This window comes from Micropterus salmoides, unplaced genomic scaffold (genome assembly GCF_014851395.1).
Source record: "Micropterus salmoides isolate LMB-PRFRI ecotype aquatic unplaced genomic scaffold, ASM1485139v1 Ms_hic_scaffold_14, whole genome shotgun sequence".
Taxonomy (NCBI): domain Eukaryota; kingdom Metazoa; phylum Chordata; class Actinopteri; order Centrarchiformes; family Centrarchidae; genus Micropterus; species Micropterus salmoides.
In genome coordinates this window covers 232,570-253,002 of record NW_024040485.1, presented here as the reverse complement: position 1 = coordinate 253,002, position 20,433 = coordinate 232,570, and the positions used below count along the sequence as shown (strand labels likewise).

The 20,433-nt window shown below is 40.3% G+C and overlaps 1 protein-coding gene across 1 annotated transcript in view; it reads left to right on the top strand.

Moving 5' to 3' along the window:
• cdh12a (cadherin 12, type 2a (N-cadherin 2)) overlaps nt 1-20,433 on the top strand; it is a 150,844-nt gene that overhangs the window by 33,539 nt on the left and 96,872 nt on the right. Inside the window, 1 exon segment of the mRNA XM_038717161.1 lies at nt 6,287-6,456. Coding sequence (XP_038573089.1) covers nt 6,287-6,456 — 170 coding nt within the window.

Below are 20,433 nucleotides of genomic sequence, written 5' to 3'. Positions count from 1 at the left end.
TGCATTAAGAAGACCTGACTGCAAACACAAAAAAGTGGAATCAAAATATCACTAAAAAGTTTTTATACTTGTGTTAAGAGTGTGTTTTGTGTTCATGTTTTCCTGTTTAAGTTTTTGTTTAAATAAATATTAAACTAAACTGAATCCTCCTGCCTGTGTCTGCATTTGGGTCCACACCTAAGTCTGCTCTCAGCCACCCATGAAAACTTGGCTAAAGTGGAAAAGTGGGTATATTGATAAAAGCAAAATGCGATGGATAAAGACTTCAATGAAATTAATACATTTTGGCATACATGAAGCAAATGTCCACTAACACTTCCACTCCACTGCAAAGATGAAAAAAGCAGCAGAGGAGGTGGAACATAACAGATATTATGTTCCACCTCCTCATGGAACATAATATCTGTGTGGCGCAATAACACTGTACTGAGACTGTAACCTTTGTCAAATGAATATATGAAAATTAGCACCATCAGGTTACCACTACTAATATTGCATAACCATAGTGGATGGACCCTTACATTGCTTTAGTACTCTAACAAGTAGAGCAATAAATAAACAGGATTACAGTTTTTTTTCAATTGCTAACCTGCATTGGTCAAATCTGAAGTCATATTGTCAAAACTCTTCACACAGTCAGCGAAATGGAAGTGTATGTGGACCACACTGTGAATCATGTTTCATTGCTTTCACACAAAATGCATTCAAAGACTACTATCTCTGAAATCCATGAACTCTTTTGTCATTACTACTTCACCACCTGTGTCCAAAACTGTTAAACACATTCAAAACAGAAAGATGGCAAACCAGACTGAAATATATAGAAAAGCTTCGCTAACATCTACGTATATTTTATGTTTACATCTATGTGCATAGAGAACTGTATGTAGTCTTTTCAATGTGGTTTTCCTGTAAAACTGCAGTCATTGTGTGTCAACTACCAGTGTTACTATGTAAACAATTGAGAAGGACTGTATTGTAGCACCAATCAACTATGAGCAAAGTGTAGCAATACAAGCATAAGCGGAGCTAGCGTGGGTGCATGTGGGCGGCCAACCCAGGGCCCACACCAGTAGGGGGCCCACTACGCGGACTATGAAGTTTAGCTCAGCTGATAACAGAGGACATGATCAAACAGCAACAATATAGAGAGCCTAAGTCCCTCCCCTTCCGGTGGGACCACCACCATGGGACCTTATTTCGGAAAAATATTGTACAGTAGTCAATGGCAGGAGACAACAAATATTTTGATCCCATTTGAATTGTGCCCTGAATTACACATATGATCTTTGTCGATTTAAAAGATACATTTTAAATTAAAGAAGGTCGTAGTTTGGTGTAAAACTGTTGAGATATAAGACTGTGAAAATACGTAATTACAAAGACCACAAACCCAAAAGTCGCGTATGTGATGTCGTAACTTTCTCTGTCAATGACTGAAGCTAACGTTACTGAAGCTAACATCAAAACACTTGAGAGGGTGATGTGATAAAAGAGCCAGGAGTCATTGGATTAAACACATCAGGTGAGATATATTTCTGCATGGAACAAAGCTACATTTTCTAGCTAGTAGCAAGAAAGCAATGAACGTTAGCTAGCTTTACCACGCTAACATGTTGGTGACGTATATTGTGCGAGACGAGAGATGTAGTTCATTGAGCGGTTTCACACAAAACGACATGTAACTTTACTGTTTTACAATAAAATGCGACTTTCTTGACTTGCAAAATTATACATTATTTTTCCAAAATAAGGTCCCATGAGCCAGAAGCGGAAGTGAGTGACTCTCTATGTTACAATACGCTGTACCTGGGAGAATTCAGCAGCTCTTATGAAAGGAAACAGTCCCTTCACTCATGGTTTCAATGATAAACCACCACGACAATGACAATTACCAACAAACACACTAGATTCTAAGGAGACACATTTTAATAAACATAAATCATAAAGTAACATTTGTATTTCAAACAAAATTGCTTTCATTTCTCGTCTTGACGGGTGCATCTAGCAACTACCACAGGGAGCATTTCAGAATAAGAGCGTTTTACCTGTCGTACTTTGCCGACCATGTTTAGATTTGTTGATTTGGTGATTAGTGCTTACTTTTTATGCTTCTACTATGATTAAGTAGGCTACGTAGTAAAAATGTTTCTTTTTTGTCTGATTTAACTATGTTTATTGTGGATATAAAATCGGAAGTCTGTAATAATCTTATTTTATTGTTTCTGAGTCTGACTTCCTGCCCGGTTCATCTGCGTTGTGCTGCTTGACACTGGGATGCTTCCTGGACGCACTCAGTCTATGGACGCACTGCAGCGCTTCTGGTGTAAGCAAAAACATTTAGTAGAAAGGCTGCTCCAGCAGCAGTGACTCAGACAGAGAGAGTGAATCTGGGGTCATGTAAACTTGGTTAATATGTCTTTGTAGCAGGTGGGCCCACGATGAAGCACCGCCCCCACTGTGCTGACAGTCTAGCTCTGCCCCCGAATACAAGGCTTAAAGGCATTAAAATAATTGTAGTGAATTACCTAATGTCCCAAGCCACTGCTCCAGAGGGTGAAAGATCTACTCCTCAAAGTGGATGGTTGATCCATCTCTCCATCCCAAGAAGTCCTCAACCTTGGTGTCATTTTGGACTCCACCATCTCATTCTAGTCTCATGTCAAACTCATTACTAAGTCTGCATTCTACAACCTCAACAACAAATTTTGCATCATCTAAAAAATCCTCTTCCTCACCTTTAAATCCAGTCACGCCATTGCCCCCCTGTATCTTCTGGATCTTCTCCATCCCTACACCTCCTCATGGAATCTGCGATTCACAAACAAGGGCTTGCGCTCCATCCCCCACACCAGACTGCAGACTTTTGGGGACAGAGCCTTCAGTGTCGCAACCCCCACCCTCGGGAACACCATCCCCCCAGATATCCGCAATGTTACCTGTTTGGACACTTAAAATTTGCTAAAAACCCATCTCTTCTATCTATAATGACCTCCTTTTGTTGTTCTACTGTTTGTTGTGTTTGTGTGGTTATGTGTAAAGTGTCCTTAGGTCCCTTGAAAGGTGCTATAAAAATAGTTATCATCATCTAATCATTATTATTATTACTATTATTATTATTTGATAAAAGGTAGTAATATAATAATAATAATAATCCTTATTTGTAGAGCACTTTTCAAAAACAAGTTACAAAGTGCTTTAACAAGTGTAAAGAATAATACAAAAAAGATAAGAGCATGAAAATTTAATATAAAATTAGTAAAATACAATAAAATAAAAGGGATAAAATAATGTCAAATAAGATCGGGGAAAGCTCTCCTATAAAAGTATGTTTTAAGAAGGGACTTAAAAGAGTTCACCGACTCAGCCGACCTGATTTCCTCGGGCAGGCTGTTCCAGAGCCTCGGGGCCCTGACAGAAAACGCTCTGTCCCCTTTAGTTTTCAGTCGAGACTCTGGAACAGACAACAGACCTCTGCCCGAGGATCTCAAGGTACGTGCTGGTGCGTATGGGACTAAAAGGTCAGAAATATAACAAGGCGAGAGGCCATGAAGAGCTTTAAAAGTGATCAATAGAATTTTAAAGTCAATTCTAAAACATACTGGGAGCCAGTGTAATGAAGCTAAAATAGGAGTAATGTGGTCATATTTCTTTGTTCTGGTTAAAAGCCTGGCAGCTGAGTTCTGGACAGTCTGGAGTCGATCAATAGATTTTTGGGTTAAACAGGTGAAAAGGCTGTTGCAATAATCCAGGCGTGATGAGATGAAGGCGTGTAAAATGGTCTCGGTGTCCTTCATCAGCATAAATATGAAAAGAAATGCCATGTTTATGGATAATATGTCCAAGGGGAAGCAGATACAAGGAAAACAAAATGGGTCCTAAGACCGACCCCTGAGGCACACCATATTTAACTGGACAGAATGAAGAGACATAGTTGTTTACAGACACGCAAAACCATGAAAACCATTCTAGAGCAGTACCAGAGATCCCCACCCAGTGCCTCAGTCTGTCTAACATGATGTTGTGATCAATGGTGTCAAAAGCAGCGCTAAGGTCCAGGAGTACCAGGACTGAGCACATACCTTCATCAGCAGACATTAAAAGGTCATTGGTGACTTTAAGCAGGGCAGTCTCAGTGCTGTGGTACTTCCTAAAACCAGACTGAAACTTTTCAAATAATTTGATATTTTCCAGCACAGTGAGCAGCTGTTTGGACACAATTCTTTCTAGAATGTTTGCAATAAAAGGCAGTTTTGAAATTGGTCTAAAATTATGTGGGAGGGAGGGATCTAAACCAGGTTTCTTTAAAAGTGGGTTCACGCAAGCCGTTTTAAAATAATCAGGGACACAACCAGTAGATAGGGAGCTGTTGAAAACAGAGATCAAATGGGGCCCAAGTAGCGTATTTGCGCCCACTATCAGCTATCAGAAATAGTCATTATATCAAATGACAGAATTAAACTTGGATGAGGGGGAGTGATGGCGCAATGGATAAGACACATTTGTTTGGTGTGAGAAACCTAGGTTAAATTCCCCACTGTGAAGACAGCAAGCCAAACTACAGCAGCAAACAGCAGCGAAAAGAAAAGAAATGCAGGAGAACACAGTCAAGCAAAACAAATAAACAACAGAGCTCAACAATCAGAGGCAAGTTAATAACAATTCATTTAAATAAATAACTCAATGAAAAGCATAAATAACACGGCAACTACTTGTTGACAACCACAGACAACCCAAATATGGGTGTGTGCGTGTCTGCCTGTGTGTGCCTGTGAGTGTGTGTGTGGCCGGCCCAGATCCCGGATGATGGCACTGCCCCCCCAGAAAGCCACCCCAAAGGGAGCAGGCCAAGACCCACCACAACAGCCCTGACCATGCGCCCCTGGGACAACTACATGCACTCGTCATAGAAGAGCTGGCAGAGGACAGCTGCAGGAGCATCACCCCCGCTGAAGAGGGCCCTGGCGAGGAGAGAAGTCTACGGATCCCAGGAATAAGGACACGCTACCTGCCTCGGACATGAGCAGAAGCCCGAGGCAGGAAACTGGGCCAATGAGATCCCAACCACCATCAACCCCCCACCTGTCTGCATAGATGTATAGTATTGTGATGGTTTGTGAAGTGTGGTATGGTGGAGTGGAGATACGGTGGGTGGTAACTAAGGTGTAGTTAAAATTGGGGCGTAGTCTTGACACAGGCAACCCTTAGCTGGCAGGCAGTGGGCCCAAATGCAACATACGGTGCAGGCAGATGCAGTTGGTGAGATTTTACTTCGAGCTGAGGAACACAGGCTTACGTATAGGCATGGAGAAGAGAGTCCAAACACAAAGAGTCCTTCAACAAAAGCTTAATCCAAAGAGAGAATCCAAATATCCACATAAACAGACAGGGTACAAGCAGGAGATGACATGACACAAGACAGAACACTACAAGCAACAATGATCCAGCCAGGACTGAAAAGAACAGCAGACAATATACAGTATCAGGTATAGGACTGAATGATTTGATTAATTTGATTGCATTTTTATTTAATTTCCTTTCCCCCGAGAATGGGGTGGTGCCCCTTCAAACATCAGGGGTCCTTATTTGATGGCATCTAGCAACCTTTCATTCAATATTTGGAGAAGATAACAAACAGAGAGGCTAATACCATTTAGAGATTTGTGTTACCACCGTAAGGTAGGATCCTTTGTTTTTTTGGGAGGTGTGCATAATTAAATTTGGGTAAAATGAAACAGCAATGTTAACTGCTGCATAACCATAGTTTCCTGTGTTAGAGTCACAAGCCCTGTTAAACCATCCATTCTCCTTTTTCTTTTCCTTTGTGATAAGATAACAGTGTAACACTACTTCTGCCTTTGCTTTGCTTACAGACAAATGTCATTTTTCATGACTGTCATTTATCAGGTACATATAGATCATTTTAACACCACTGAAAAATGACAGATGCTTTTTTTCTGTTTATGAGGTCAGTATTCAGTACTCCCTATAGAGGGAATTAAATGTGTAGTGGGGCATAACCAGTATGTACTGTAATTCAAATCAACATTTGTAACACTACTTAGGAAATTTTTACGTGTACCTTACATACCATAACCAGTGTAATAAACAGCCACAGAGAAAAACAGAGTAAGAAGATGAGGGTGAGGAGGAGGAAGAGTAGGAAAAAATATAGTTTGTAAAAGATATTTTAAAGCCGGACTACATAATCCTACTGTAGTCTCTGTTGATTAGACATATTAACATTAGTGCATTTTATGTGTATGTAAAACTTGTTGATTTACAGGGAGGAAAAGTCCTACTACACACTGAAGGCCCAGGCTTTTGACCTCCACACAGGCCTCCCTCTAGAGCCAGAGTCTGAGTTCGTCATCAAAGTACAGGACATCAATGACAATGAGCCACGGTTCCCTGATGATCCCTACAGTGCCAGTGTCCCTGAGATGTCTCCAACAGGTAGGACTTCTGGAGGTTGGGAGTAGAGCTCTCACTAAGCTAACATGAGGCCTTTTTCTTCTGCATAGAATAAATATTTAATGGCATAATCCAAATGCAGTTGGTAAGATTCTGTTTTCCAAACAGAAGAACAGTGAGGGGGCAGAAAAAATCTGAAATGATGACACAAGAATATATCAAGCATCCAAAGAATACATTATGCCATGCCAATGGAAAATATCAGTAGAATAAGGTTCAGTACCTAAATCATGAAAAAAACATATTTTTCATCCGTCAAAAAAGGGTTAAGCGGCAAGTAATTGAAGAAGTAGAACAAGAAGAAAGAAGGACCATTGATTGTCCTCTTGGGAGTTACATTTGTATCTTTATTTTCCACAATGGTACACTGTAAAAAAGGATTTTGGAGGGTGGTAAATACAACCCATACAAACGATTTAAATTTTATTTAAAGTAAATTAGTCAGTAAGGCAAATATATAATACGGGTAAATTGTAGCTACACTACCTATTTTTAACAGTAACAAAAAACATACTAAAATCTACTCAAAGAGATAAGTCCTGACCCTAGCAGGAATTAGAATTAGCACTGTTTTTGAAGAGGAAGGCGGGCTGTTGTCAAGTTGGTATGTGTCATCCTCAACCTCGGGTCCTCAACCAGAAGCCTGGGAGTTTGCACTCTTCTGGACAGAGACTTCAGATGTTGTACCTGGAATCTGTTGCAGCCACTCTCCCAGTTTGGGGGTCACAGCCCCCAGTGCTCCTATTCTAGCTTTCAGCCCTTGGTGTTTTTTCGAGTTTCTCGTGTTACTTCTTCTTGATGTTGCTGTGTCTTGGGATTGCTACATCCATAGGTGGAAATCGCAGGGGGACAGGGTGGTCAGGACCCACCCACCTTAGTAGATCAGTCGTTAGCTACTGTAGCTAGCCAGTCCCCTGTTAGCCTGTGGTAGCCGTCCCCCGGCATCTCCTGAGCAGCCAGGAAAGGGTGGCTGGGCGACTATCTGAAGCAGGAATAGTCATAAGCATTCAAAGCCCACGGGTCACCACCAACCTGTTCACGTTTATAACAGATCTTCCCCACTCAGCGACACACCCACTGAGAAACCAACTCTGATCATTGGCAGTTCCATTTTTAGAAACGTGAAGTTAGCGAAGCCAGCTGTCATAGTTAAGTAGATCCCTGGGGCCAGAGCGGACGACATTGAGTCTTATTTGAAACTGCCGGCCAAGGATAAATGTAAATACAGTAAGATTGTTATTCATGTCGGCAGTAATGACTCCCGGTTACGCCAATCGGAGGTCACTAAGATTAATGTTGAGCTAGTGTGTATATATACAAAAACAATGTCGGACCCCGTAGTTTTCTCTGGACCCCTGCCAAATCTGACCAGTGATGACGTATGATTCGGAGAGACGGCATCCATCCCACTTGGGAAGGAGCAGCTCTCATTTCTAGAAATCTGGTTTGTTAGTGGACCAAATCCACGACAAACCAGAGTTGAGACCAGGAGGCAGAGTCGCAGTCTAACACATTTCTCTGCTCCTCCTGAAACCTGGCTGGGTGATGGAGAATATGTTAGTCTAAATGAATCCACCCCTCCCAGTCATATAATACTCTCATTCCTCAAGGCACAGGCCGAGAAGGTGGAGTTGCAACTATCTACGACTCTACCCTACTAATTAGCTCTAAACATAAACTAAACTATAACTCATTTGAAAGCCATGTTCTTAGTCTTTCACACCCAAGTTGGAAATCACTGCAACCAATTCTATGTTTTATAGTGTACCGAGCACCTGGTCCATACTCTGAATTTTTGTCAACTTTAGTCCTTGAAACGGACGAAGTTATTATTGTAGGGGATTTTAATATTCATGTGGACGTTGAGAATGACAGCTTTAGTACTGTGTTTATCTCTCTGTTAGATTCCATTGGCTTCTCTCAAAGTGTTCATGAACCGACTCACTGTTTTATTAACCACACCCTCGACCTTGTTTTGGTATATGGTATTGAAATTGAACATTTAATAGTGTTCCCACAGAATCCCTTTTTCTGTGCTCAGACTAATCCTCTTCACTTTATGTATGCTTCCTTTAGGCAATACTATCAGGAAACATTCCATAAACCTTCACTGTTATGCAGATGATACTCAGTTATATCTATCGATCAAGCTAGATGAAACTCATCAGTTAGCTAAACTTCAAATGTGCCTTCAAGATTTTAAAACCTGGATGACCTGTAATTTTCTAATGTTAAACTCAGATAAAACTGAAGTTATTGTTCTGGGGCCCAAGCACCTCTGTGACGCATTATCTAAAGATATAGTTTCTCTTGATGGCATCGCCCTGGCCTCCAGCACCACTGTGAGGAACCTTGGAGTTATCTTTGATCAGGACATGTCGTTTAAGTCTCGCAAATTTCAAAGACCGCCTTTTTTCACCTACGTAATGGAAAAATGCAAAAATCAGGAACATCCTGTCTAAAAATGATGCAGAAAAACTAGTCAATGCATTTGTTACTTCTAGGCTGGATTACTGCATCCCTTATTATTAGGCTGCTCGAAAAAGTCCATTAAGACTCTGTTCCAGAATGCTGCAGTACGTGTTCTGACAGGAACCAGGAAAAGAGATCATATTTCTCCTGTCTTAGCTTCTCTGCATTGGCTTCCTGTAAAATCCAGAATAGAACTTAAAATCATTCTTCTCACCTACAAAGCTCTTTATATTCAGGCACCATCTTATCTTAAAGAGCTCTGCAGAGCAGCAGAGCACTGCGCTCCCAGAATGCAGGGTTACTTGTGGTTCCTAGAGTCTCCAAAAGTAGACTAGGAGCCAGAGCGTTCAGCTATCAAGCTCCTCTCCTGTGGAACCAGGTTCCAGTTTGGGTTCAGGAGGCAGACACCATCTCCACATTTAAGAGTAGGCTTAAGACTTTCCTCTTTGATAAAGCTTATAGTTAGGGCTGGCTCAGGTGAGTCCTGAACCATCCCTTAGTTATGCTGCTATAGGCCTAGACTGCCGGGGGATTTCCCATGATGCACTGAGCTGCTCTCTCTCTCTCCCTCTGTATGCAACCTCATCCCATTATTGCATGTTACTAACTCGACTTCTCCCCTTTCCGGTAGTCTTGTGCTTTCTCGTCCCTCTCCTTTCTCTTCCTATCACTTCCCGCAGGTGTTTCTGGCTCTGGAGCTGTGGAGTCTGGATCTGTGCAACATCACCTTTACTGTCTGTACCTCTGTGTGTATATTGTGTAGGCTGCCTCCCTCCCCTCTCTCTCTCTCCTTCCATCCCTCTCTCTCTTTCTCTCTGTTCCTCTCTTGCTCTCTCTCTCTCTCTCTCTCACCCCAACCGGTCGAGGCAGATGGCTGCCCACCCTGAGCCATGGTTCTGCTCGAGGTTTCTGCCTCTTAAAAGGAAGTTTTTCATTGCCTCTGTCGCCTAGTGCTTGCTCTTGGTGGGAACTGTTGGGTTTCTGTAAATATCATCACAGAGTATGGTCTAGACCTACTCTTTTATGAAAAGTGCTTTGAGATAACTGTTGTGATTTGGCGCTATATAAATAAAACTGAATTGAATTGAAATTTTTAACTGCTTCAGTAGGTGTGAAACTCCAGTATGGCTGTCAGGGCTATTTTATTTACTTAGAACATCAGATGAACTGATTTCTTCTCTTTAATACATAGGATGTTGAGTCATTAATAAATTAATCATGACAACAAATTATGATAACCAATGTGTTTTCCCATGAGTCCACTATATTATCTATTCTAACATTACCTAGCTTGTTTGGTAACTTTTCTAATAGCTTGTTGGATAGTAAGTCACTCACTAGAACTAGAGATGGGCCAATCGATTGAATAGGGACTGGAATAGGCCGATTTACAGCTTAATCAGCCCTGACCGGTGACCGGGCCGAGTGGCATCAAATATCCCATTTTCTGCCGATCACACTGAACGTTACACGCACGGTGTTTCACATCATGTGCACAGCGGCACAGACAGTAACTGGCTATTGTCACAGCCGTACACACACTAAAACATGTCTTAGTTGGGAAAGTTCTTCAATGGAGTGAAGATGACATAACGCTCACTATTTACAGCTGCAAAGAAACACACAGAAAGAGACGCATTGTTATGTTAAGTTAGAAGACACGGTGGATAATTAAAGCATGGAGCAGGCAAAGCAACAGTGAACCCAGCTGTTGTCATTCATACCACGGTGGCTCTATAGGTAATTAATAACAAGCCACCTCCGCACGTGGCTCATTTGCTGCTGTGAAAACAGAATTGCGGGGGAAAATACCAGTTGTGTTTTATAAAACTACTGACAAATACATGCGTAGAGAGAGAGAGAGAAATGTGTAGGTGTGTGCTTTTGTGTCTGAAAAGCAAGGAGAGCAGATTCCTGATGTTTCAGAGTAAACACTAAAATATGGTGGAGAATTAAGTAGGATTAAAATAGTAATAAAATAATAGAAATAGGGTAATGTATTCTTTCAAATATTGTCATTTTAAAATGACCTAATTTTTTTGTTGGATTTTATTTGTACCTTTTTTAGCAAAACAGCTCCTTAAAGTGAAAATGTCAATGTTATCTAATAATCAGTCTTTGATTATGATCATATACTTGAAGGATGCCAGTAAGAATAGCTCAAATTTATGCTGGTGCTGATCCTAATAAAAAAGAATTTTCCAATAAAGAAAAGTTACAAAGATGTTTGTGTATGCTGTCAGTTATAGTTGTTAGAAAGAAATATTCGGAATCGGCAGGTCAGACCTTTCAATAATCGACAATTGGAATCAGCCAGGAAAAATTAAATCAGTGCATCTCTTACTACAACTAACATGGTGATAAGCCTGTGTGTGAACTGATCTTGGGCTAATATTGTAGATCTACCTTTGTGTTCAGGTTTTGCTCACTATGATGTTAAGTGGCAGATTAGTTGGCTTTCTACAGTTGAATAACTAAGGGTGCCCCCTGTCCCAGAAACAAACTAAAATACTATGTGGAGGATGCCAGATAATTAGGATAATATGACAAATGGTAAACTTAAGAACCTAACTCATATTAAACAACTATTGCTGAGTGTTGTTGGCCAAATAAAAAGACAGAGAAAAGAGTAAGTACAAAAAGTCATGGCAATTTGGTAACATCACAGTCTCCATGCTACACTAATAATTGTAGTAAGGCTTTCCTCTGTGTACACGTATCCTATATATTTTAGGCTGTATCATTTCTGTCCCATTTTTGTTTTTTTTAACCTTTATTTTGTCAGGGGAGCTTCACTGAGAGGAAGCCTCTCTTTTGCAGGAAGGCCCTGATCACATTGTTACACAGTCACACCTGGAAGTACAACCGCAGCCCGCTGGCCACTAAGCAGCTCCAGTGGAGCTGTTGGGGTTATGGGACTTGCTCAAGGGCACCTCAGTGGTGTTAAATAGTGGTGGGATAGATAGATAGATAGATAGATAGAGAGTAAGACACATCCCAAAGTAGATATCCTACTTTGGGAAGTTTGATGGACTCAAGAGAAGATCAAATTATATCAGCATCCTTACTGAGCAAAACCAGACATTATTCATTTTAGAAACCTTAAATTATATTATTATTATGTATTGTTGTAAAGAAATGTCTGTAACCAAACATCTTGGTCTAGTGAATGTTTAAAAGTGAGGGTAGCTAGTATTATTTGGTATGTGTTTATGGTCTGTTGGCCCTAACATTAACCACATTACTATGTGGTAGAAAGATAAAAAATGTGCATTGTATGTTTTTACACCATATCGTTGCCATGCAAGTAACCAATCATTGTCACTATTTCACTTACTCTGCACTCAGATGTCCATTTAACCCCACCAGCTAAACTCTGATAACACTATAGGGTAACAAACTTGACCAGCCGTACTTGTAACAAAATAGTGACTATTGCACTTACTCAATGCTTAGACGTCCATTTCTCCCCACTGGCTAAACTCCGATGGCACTACTGGGTAACAAACCATATGTATGTTCTAAGCCTCATAAAAAACATTTTGTATGCTTTTACACTGTCGTGCCGTGATAGTAACAAAACACTACTGCAGTTACACTATGCTCCACCGGCTTAACTCTGATAGCACTACCGGGTAACTGGGCTAACCGTGCTAGTAACAAAACTCGTTCACTATTGCCCTTATGCTTAGATGCCTGTTTCACCCCCTGCAGTATATCTCAAGCATTCCACTGTCCATATGTGGCCCAAAGCTTTAGAATAATGCACAGCGACTCCAAATCTGTTTCCATTGGTGCACATTTACTGCAGCGGCAATACCAGCTGTCCCTGGCATGGGGAGATTTTTCCCGTACATACAACGTAATTCCCCTAATGGCTGATTGTGCCATAGTCTTCCAGTAGATAGGATGTTTGGATTTTGGAGTGATGATCCATATGTCTGGAGGCAGGCAAACAAAAATAAAATGTGGTAGAATGTAGAATCTGTAATTTTGAGCAACAGCCCCAGCAGACTTTTGCTGGTAAGTTAACATATTTGCATATACTACCGACACTGTAATGATACAAAGCTGGGTGAAAATCAGCAAAGTTTCTCCTTATCTCAAATTTATATATATAGTTTTATGTATCTAAGCTTTTTGGTTCAGCTCAGTTCTTAAGATTGCTTGACAGTCTGCTTGGACATAACAGCTGCACACATAGACACATAAGCACAAACACTATGCACTAAGCCAGATTTAGTGGCCCATCTGTTGCTAAATACCGTCAATGAGAGGTAATATAAAAAGTCAAGGTCTTTAGGCCTTAAGCTGTTAATGCTTCAGCTGAGGTCCAAAGTGCTTTGAGACAACACAGGCTTAACCCCAGTATGTCTCTCTTGCTAACTTCTCGTTGCATTTTTGATATGCTTTGAAATAGAGCAGTGGTGGAAATGGCCGCGTTTTACAGGGAGAACCATACTTGGAGGGGGGGACTGATCTTTATAAACAAATTCTTATTAATTTCATTATCATGAGCTACATAAAAATCAATCCATAGATCTACTGATCTCAACAGTTTTAGTGATGTTGATAGCTCTTCAATGTAGTGATAAAATCAATAAAATCCTATTGATACCCATGCCTAAACAACACTACAATATCTCAACCTTTTAATGGGGACCCACTTAATTAATTGTTTTTTGATTTGACAATTGTAGTGGTGTTTAGGGATGGGTATCATTAGGATTTTATTGATACTACTACTCTTATCAGTTTGATTATATATCAATGCTTTTATTGGTTCTATTTCATTACTAAAAGTTTTTTTTAACAACACAGGTGCATCACTGAAAATTAGGATATTGTGAAAAAGTTATTTCCCCCCTTAGTTTAGGTCAAAAAGTAAAACTTCTTCTTCTAGAAGTTCTACATTCATAACATGTAAAGTGAAATATTTCTGGTCTATGTCATGTTAAAAATTCAAGACTTAAACCAGATATAAAAAAGCTTGAACTTTTTCCAGCATGTTTATTATCAACAAAAATAGATACCACTTAGAGTACAAAAGTTTCACCGGAGAGGATCAGAGATCAATGCAAAGTAGAGTCCCTGTCTGTTTCCAGAACAGAGACCCAAGTTGACATGAAGACATGTAACAACTGACTTTTAACTTCTTCTGGACGTCCTTTAATTGCTCTGTGTTACATAATCTCTTGGCTCTCTTTCCTGCTGCACCTGGATCTGGGGAAATTCACAGATATTTGGGTGTCTCTCTTCTGTCATCATTTTCTGACCTTTCAGCATTTGGTGGATTTTTATTTCACTTTGACTGTTTTGAGTGTTTTTTATCATCTTTTGGCCTTTCAGCATTTGGTGGATTATCACTTTTATTTCACTATGATTGTTATATTCTTGGCCTGGCTACACTGCTCGCCGTGTCCTTGACATGCTTACTGCTGATGATAATATCTCAACCATAACCATAATAAGTCAACCATAAGCCGACATTGTGGAATGAGCTGTTGTCTGTTGTGCAGTGTGCTAGAAAAAGGGTATTCTTACTGTGCACTGTCTTACTGTGATCCCTCACTCTGCTCTGTGTCCTCCTCTACCTCTGCCCAACATGTCTGCCTACACACACACACAGGTTCTTCTGCTGAGCCCAGGCAGTCAGATACAGAGAGGAACACACACACACAGAGCTAGAGCGTTTTAACACTGTGATCTTAACTTTAGCTGTCTATTATATTGGTGTATGTTTTGTAACACACTTTTCACACATATCTACTTCTACATTCCTGAGGGGAGAATGATTCAACCTTACATCAATAACCTCATCATTTAAGGCGATAAAAATCAAACTCTAACATAACTATGATTAAGATAAAAATAACACTTTAAATGATGCCAGTGTAGGCTATTATTGCTCTAGTAATTAATAATAACAATTTAGACTATAATGCTCTAAGAATTTACACATCACGTAATCATTAAAACAAAAAAGGCCTTTGACTTTTTAAATTAAATTACTGGGAAAAAATTACTTTTTCATGATATTTGTGATCTGAGATGCACCTGTATATTATTTTAAAAAGAATACATTCAGCACAGGATTAACTGTTTATATAGGACTTATCAAACAAAAGTACAAAGTGCTTTACAAAAGATAAACACAGGGCAAAAAAGGGGCACATAACACCACCATGAAGATAAAATACAAACCGTAAGATAAAACAGGCAGATAAAATCAGGATAGGCCTTCCGACCAAAGTGTGTTTTTTAAAATAGATTTAAAAATGTAAATGCTCTGTATTTGTATAGTGCCTTTCTAGTCTTTTCGACCACTCAAAGTGCTTTTACACTGCATCTGCATTCACCATTCACACACTGAGCCTAAGTGCTCAAACAGAAACTAACATTCACACACATTCATACACTGGCGGAACAGCCGATTAACGGGCAACCCTCTCTACCTCCTGAGCCACAGCCGCCCTAAAAGAAGACACTGACTATGAGAGCCTTACTTCCTTGGGCAGATCGATCCAGAGCCTAGCGGCCCAAACAGCAGAGGCTCTGTCTCTGTGAGGTTCATAAGGAGTTAAAATGTCTAATATATAAGCAGGAGCCAAGCCAAGTAAGTTTGGCATTGGCATCTGGCATCACAAATTAAATTAAGTTTATCAGTTTAATATTTCAAACATTTTAGATTATTGTTATTATTTTTGTTGTTGTATATACAGTAGGTCTAATTAATAAATGTATAGCAGTAGCAATTTTTGTTCAAGTCTATTATGTGAGACGTTTGATTTGCTGCTCATCCAAAATAGGATACCAGAAGGTAGGCCCAGACAGTGGCAGCATCAGTCGGTATTGGGTCCTCGTTGTTAAACTTTCCACATCAGACAGGTTGTGAAGGGTAAGGCAGACACCGGCTACAGCTTCCACTCTGTCAGGCTCCATTAAGATGCCTATATGACCAAAGGGAGATAGGTAGTAGCTTGGGGCATAGAATAGGCTAGGTCTCGACATGGCTAGAAATCACTCATGTGGCATGTTACTTAAGTCTATATAGTTTTGAAAATATTATAGATCCAAGACAAAACTGACAAAAGGGCAGAACCCAAAGAAAAAGTCGCAGTCACAAATCTGCCTGCTATCTGAGCACTAGGGACGGCAACATGGGTGTATCAATACACAGCACAGTTAGGTTAATGTTACTGATATTTCAGAGCAGGTCTTAGTGTGTGCTGAATTGTGGTGCTGCTCACTGACACTTGCTGGGTTTAGGTATGGGTTCAAAAGCCTTTTTCTCAGTGGATATTGCTATGTAAGTGTTGTGTACCAACAGTGTGGATTTGTGCATTTTATATCAAATAATTTGGAGACTAAAAAATCCCTTCCCTCTCTCTGAGAAAAAGGAGGGGGGTAGGAAAGTTTTTCCTCCCCTGGAGGTTGGCCTTTTGACATGCAAAAACTAGAGACATCGCCTGGGGTTTGGTAAAGGGTCTGCAGAGACTCAATCAGACATGCATTGCTTAAGGAAGCCATAAAGGTGTCAATAGACACTTAGCAGGACAGCAAAAAGAAGTATTCCAATCCCTCTCCCTATAGGGTGCCTCAGGACATCAAAGCCGGACTTCTGATCCCTTTTTCCCATAGAATGGCTGGGCCATAAAACACCACTCCCATCTCTTCTTTTAGCTGATGTGCAAATGTGATAAGCCAGGAGTGCAAAAGGGGGACTTAACAATTCCTACCTTCTTGAGCTAAAACAATGTTTCGGTTGTTCTCTTTAAATAATAATCTTTGCTAAGTTAGTAGTGGCGCTGCCTCTTAGGTTAGTAGTTATGTTACCATTTTGTTGCTATCTGTTGTTGATTTTGTTGCTGAAAAGAATCTAAATAAGTTAATTTTGCAGTGTTTTAATTTTCAGCAAGGTTAAATACATTCCTTCATTTTATGTGTAACCAATGCTTGTTCACAATACTTTCTGACTGAAAATTCTTTTAGAAAGGATATGATCAAGAAATGTCATCCTATACTCGATTAATGTGCCAGCTTGAATTTAATGTTAACTAACCAAATTCCACAGCTCCTAATCAAAGATTGTTTTAGGGTTAATCCAAGCTATCGTCATGTAACCTGAGCTCCCCCAAGTGGACAAAATAAGTATTACATGCCATCGTCTGAGTTGCCGTTATGTATAAATGTCACTCCGTATTTATCTTGTCAATAATCTAATGCCATTCGTGTGTCTTGCTTATATTCTCAAAGAACGTGTAACAGCCAATAGCCTATATTTAGAAAGCAAGTTAAGTTCCTCTCATCTGTGATTTCTAAGCGCTAACCTTGTAAGGTCTAACTACTGACAATTGTTCTTCCTGTTATCAAATGCTTAAACTTAGAACGGTACAGCCGTTTGACAATTGAGGTTTGATTGTGGGAAGATATTGGATTACAATATGCGCCAATAGTTTTGTTTTTGATTAACTTTAAATTGTCTAAAGAAAGACAGTCCCTCGGGAATCAGAAACAAGCACTCAGGGAAACAAAGGACTGCCCTCTGGGAACCACGCCCCAACCAACAAAAGCGCGACACATGCTGTCGTTCGCCCTCTTGACTCTTCTCTCTTGTCCCCTGCTGGTTCCTGGCCTCTTCATACTGCATATCGGCATGCGCCCAGCGTGCCCCATCTCCAGGTGCAGCTAAGTCCTTTGTTTCCCAGCCACACACACGCGAAGCGACCTCAGCTCTCCCTCATTCCAGCAACTTTACTTGCTTATTTTTCTTTTCTTTTCTTTTGTATGTTAAAAGTTATTCGACCGTTAAGTTACACTAGTTTTAATTCAAGAACGACCAAGTTCTTTTTAAGCCTTATCCGTCGAGCTAACTTCCACTGATCCCTCCTCGGACCCAGGTATGTGGCCTGCCAGCAGTAACAAAGGACGACCAAACCTTTGACCCGCACCAGGGTTGGGCCCCACTGCAAGTTTCTCCGTTAAAGCCGACAAAAGACGGACCTCTGGAGCAATTCCCTGGCAGAGAAAGCGACTGGCCTACAGATTTAAGCTGTCCTAACCGAGAACGCACGGATCTCAGCCAGTGTGAGGCCACTGACCAACACCCGGCTGGGGGAAACACAAGCAGTAAGACCAAAACCCTGCATTCTGTGTTCAGTGATGTCCAATAGTTGGTTAGTTCAGCATATTTAATCCTTGAAACTCCTAGACAAATTTAACCGAGTTATCATCTAATTTCATTCATTTGCTGCCGTATGAGTCAAATTCTCCCACAATAGACCTCCACATTCTCATTGTTTAGCCATTGTTTATTTCTTTGATGTATATGTAACCGCATTTATATTCAGCTTAGTTAGTTAATAAATTTCACTGTAAGTTAACCAAAGGAATTCTGTGTGTATTGCCTGTCTCCAAGTCCCTGCCAAGAGAATTTACCCTTCGATATGAGGTTGACTGACTGATTTAAGATAATTGAGCGATTATTAACTAACTGATCACTAGTGAATAATTGTATAATTATTAAAACCATACCCAGAGGTCCGGAGACTCTGGGCGGATTGGAACTCTGGTGGTGCCCCGAAACGAGAGATTTATGGATTAATATTTTCTGAATATTAAAATTCATAATTGGGTATTAATTCTCATAAATTTATTAAAACGATGTAGACATGCTACATAAGAATGGTATCAACTTTTCAATATTCTATCTTCTATTATATTCAGAAAGCATCTAACACCTACAGTTCTGTGTTTTATATTCTACTGAACTTTAAGGCACCACTCTGCACTCTGTGAGAGGCCATAATTGCTATTCTATGGAAAACAGGTCCTCATTAGCATTTTGTGAGAAGTGGTAAAGCCATGCAACTAGAGTGTATTGGAAACATAGAGCCTCATAACTATTCTATTACAAAGAGAATAGATCAGAGTGTATGAAGACCCTGGAACATATGTGTTGTGTATGCAAAGCAAGGCTGTATAGCCAGAGGGTACACATTAAACTTTTTTAAAAATATGACCCAAAGACTGTAAGAGCTAATGGTGTAGGATCACAACACCCCAAGGGGCCTATGCCCTGAGAAAAAGCCTGTCTGAATGTTCTACTGGTGTCTTAAAGCACGTATAATGATATATAAAAATACATGTGTCCCCAGAATGATCTCACATTAATGATATGGTTAATGAGGTACAGGTAACAATAAAGATAACATAATGTTTTTGAGGAAAACATGGGAACCAGAACATAAGGGAGTAAAATATTATAGGTGCAGGCCTCAGTGTGGTCTTCTGCGGCTGTAGCCCATCTGCTTCAAGGTGGAACATGTTGTGCATTCAGAGATGCATTCTGCATACCTTGATTGTAACAAGTAGTTATTTGAGTTACTGCTATTGTTATTTACTGTTATGTTATTAGAGTTAGTGTTATTATTTCTTGAGGTTAAGAAGGCCAAATTCCCATGCAAAGTTCTTTTCAGTTTTTAGAGAAGCAGTAGAAAGCATCCTGACTGGAAACGTCACTAACTGGCATGGGATGTGCACGGCCCAGGACCGGAGGGCTCTGCAGCAGGTGATTAAACTGCTCAGAAGATCATTGGTACCATCTCCCGAGCATCAGTGATATCGGTGAGGTGAGGTGCCTACGCAGAGCCCAAAGGATACTAAAGGACAGTACCCACCCAGCCATAGCCTGTTCACCCTGTTAACCATTGCTGTCTTCAGATCCTGTCCATTTCCTCTGGTGATATTGTGAGATTACCCTCTGCTTCTCATCTTGCTTTAATACTGAGTATGATCCCTTTTTAAATTTTGTAAAGTAAAGTATAATTCAGACATTAGTTTTTGGCATCATTATAGGCTTTCAGAAAAATGTCAAATGTCAAAGATGTCCCATCCTATTGTGATATCTTCTTTTGGAATTTTTTTGCTAACAAAATCTCTGATTTGGAGATACCTAAAATGATCTTGATTCTGCAGATTGAAGTTGTCCATTAGTTCCTGGAAGCTTAAAGTCTTACGTTTATGTAGGAGAGTGCAGTATGCAGTAAGACCACTTTCAGACCAGCTCTTAAACCTTACCCTACTTACAGGGCATGAAATCTGGGTCATAGGCAAACCACTTGAAGATTTCAGTCCTTCCCTTCAGTTGGTGCTTTCTTGTTATTTCACTCCATGTCTTTAGGGAGCTAGTTATCAAGGGTTACTGGGGTCTGAAAGAAAACCAACTAATGAAGGGTCTCCAATCAACATGTTAACTGCCAGTCCCCTCCCCAGCGAACCCTCTATTTCAGGGGTCGGCCAATAAGTCTGACATCGGGCCAGATTTTTTCAAGTCGTTACATGGCGGGCCAGAACATTATTTCAGTCAAATTATTACATTCCCTTGGATATCCCTTGGATAATAAACCAAGATGGCACCGCAGACGGCCGCCTCGGGATTACGCTCCATAGTGCTTTTTGTGTTTTTGTTAATTAACGCTGTTTTCT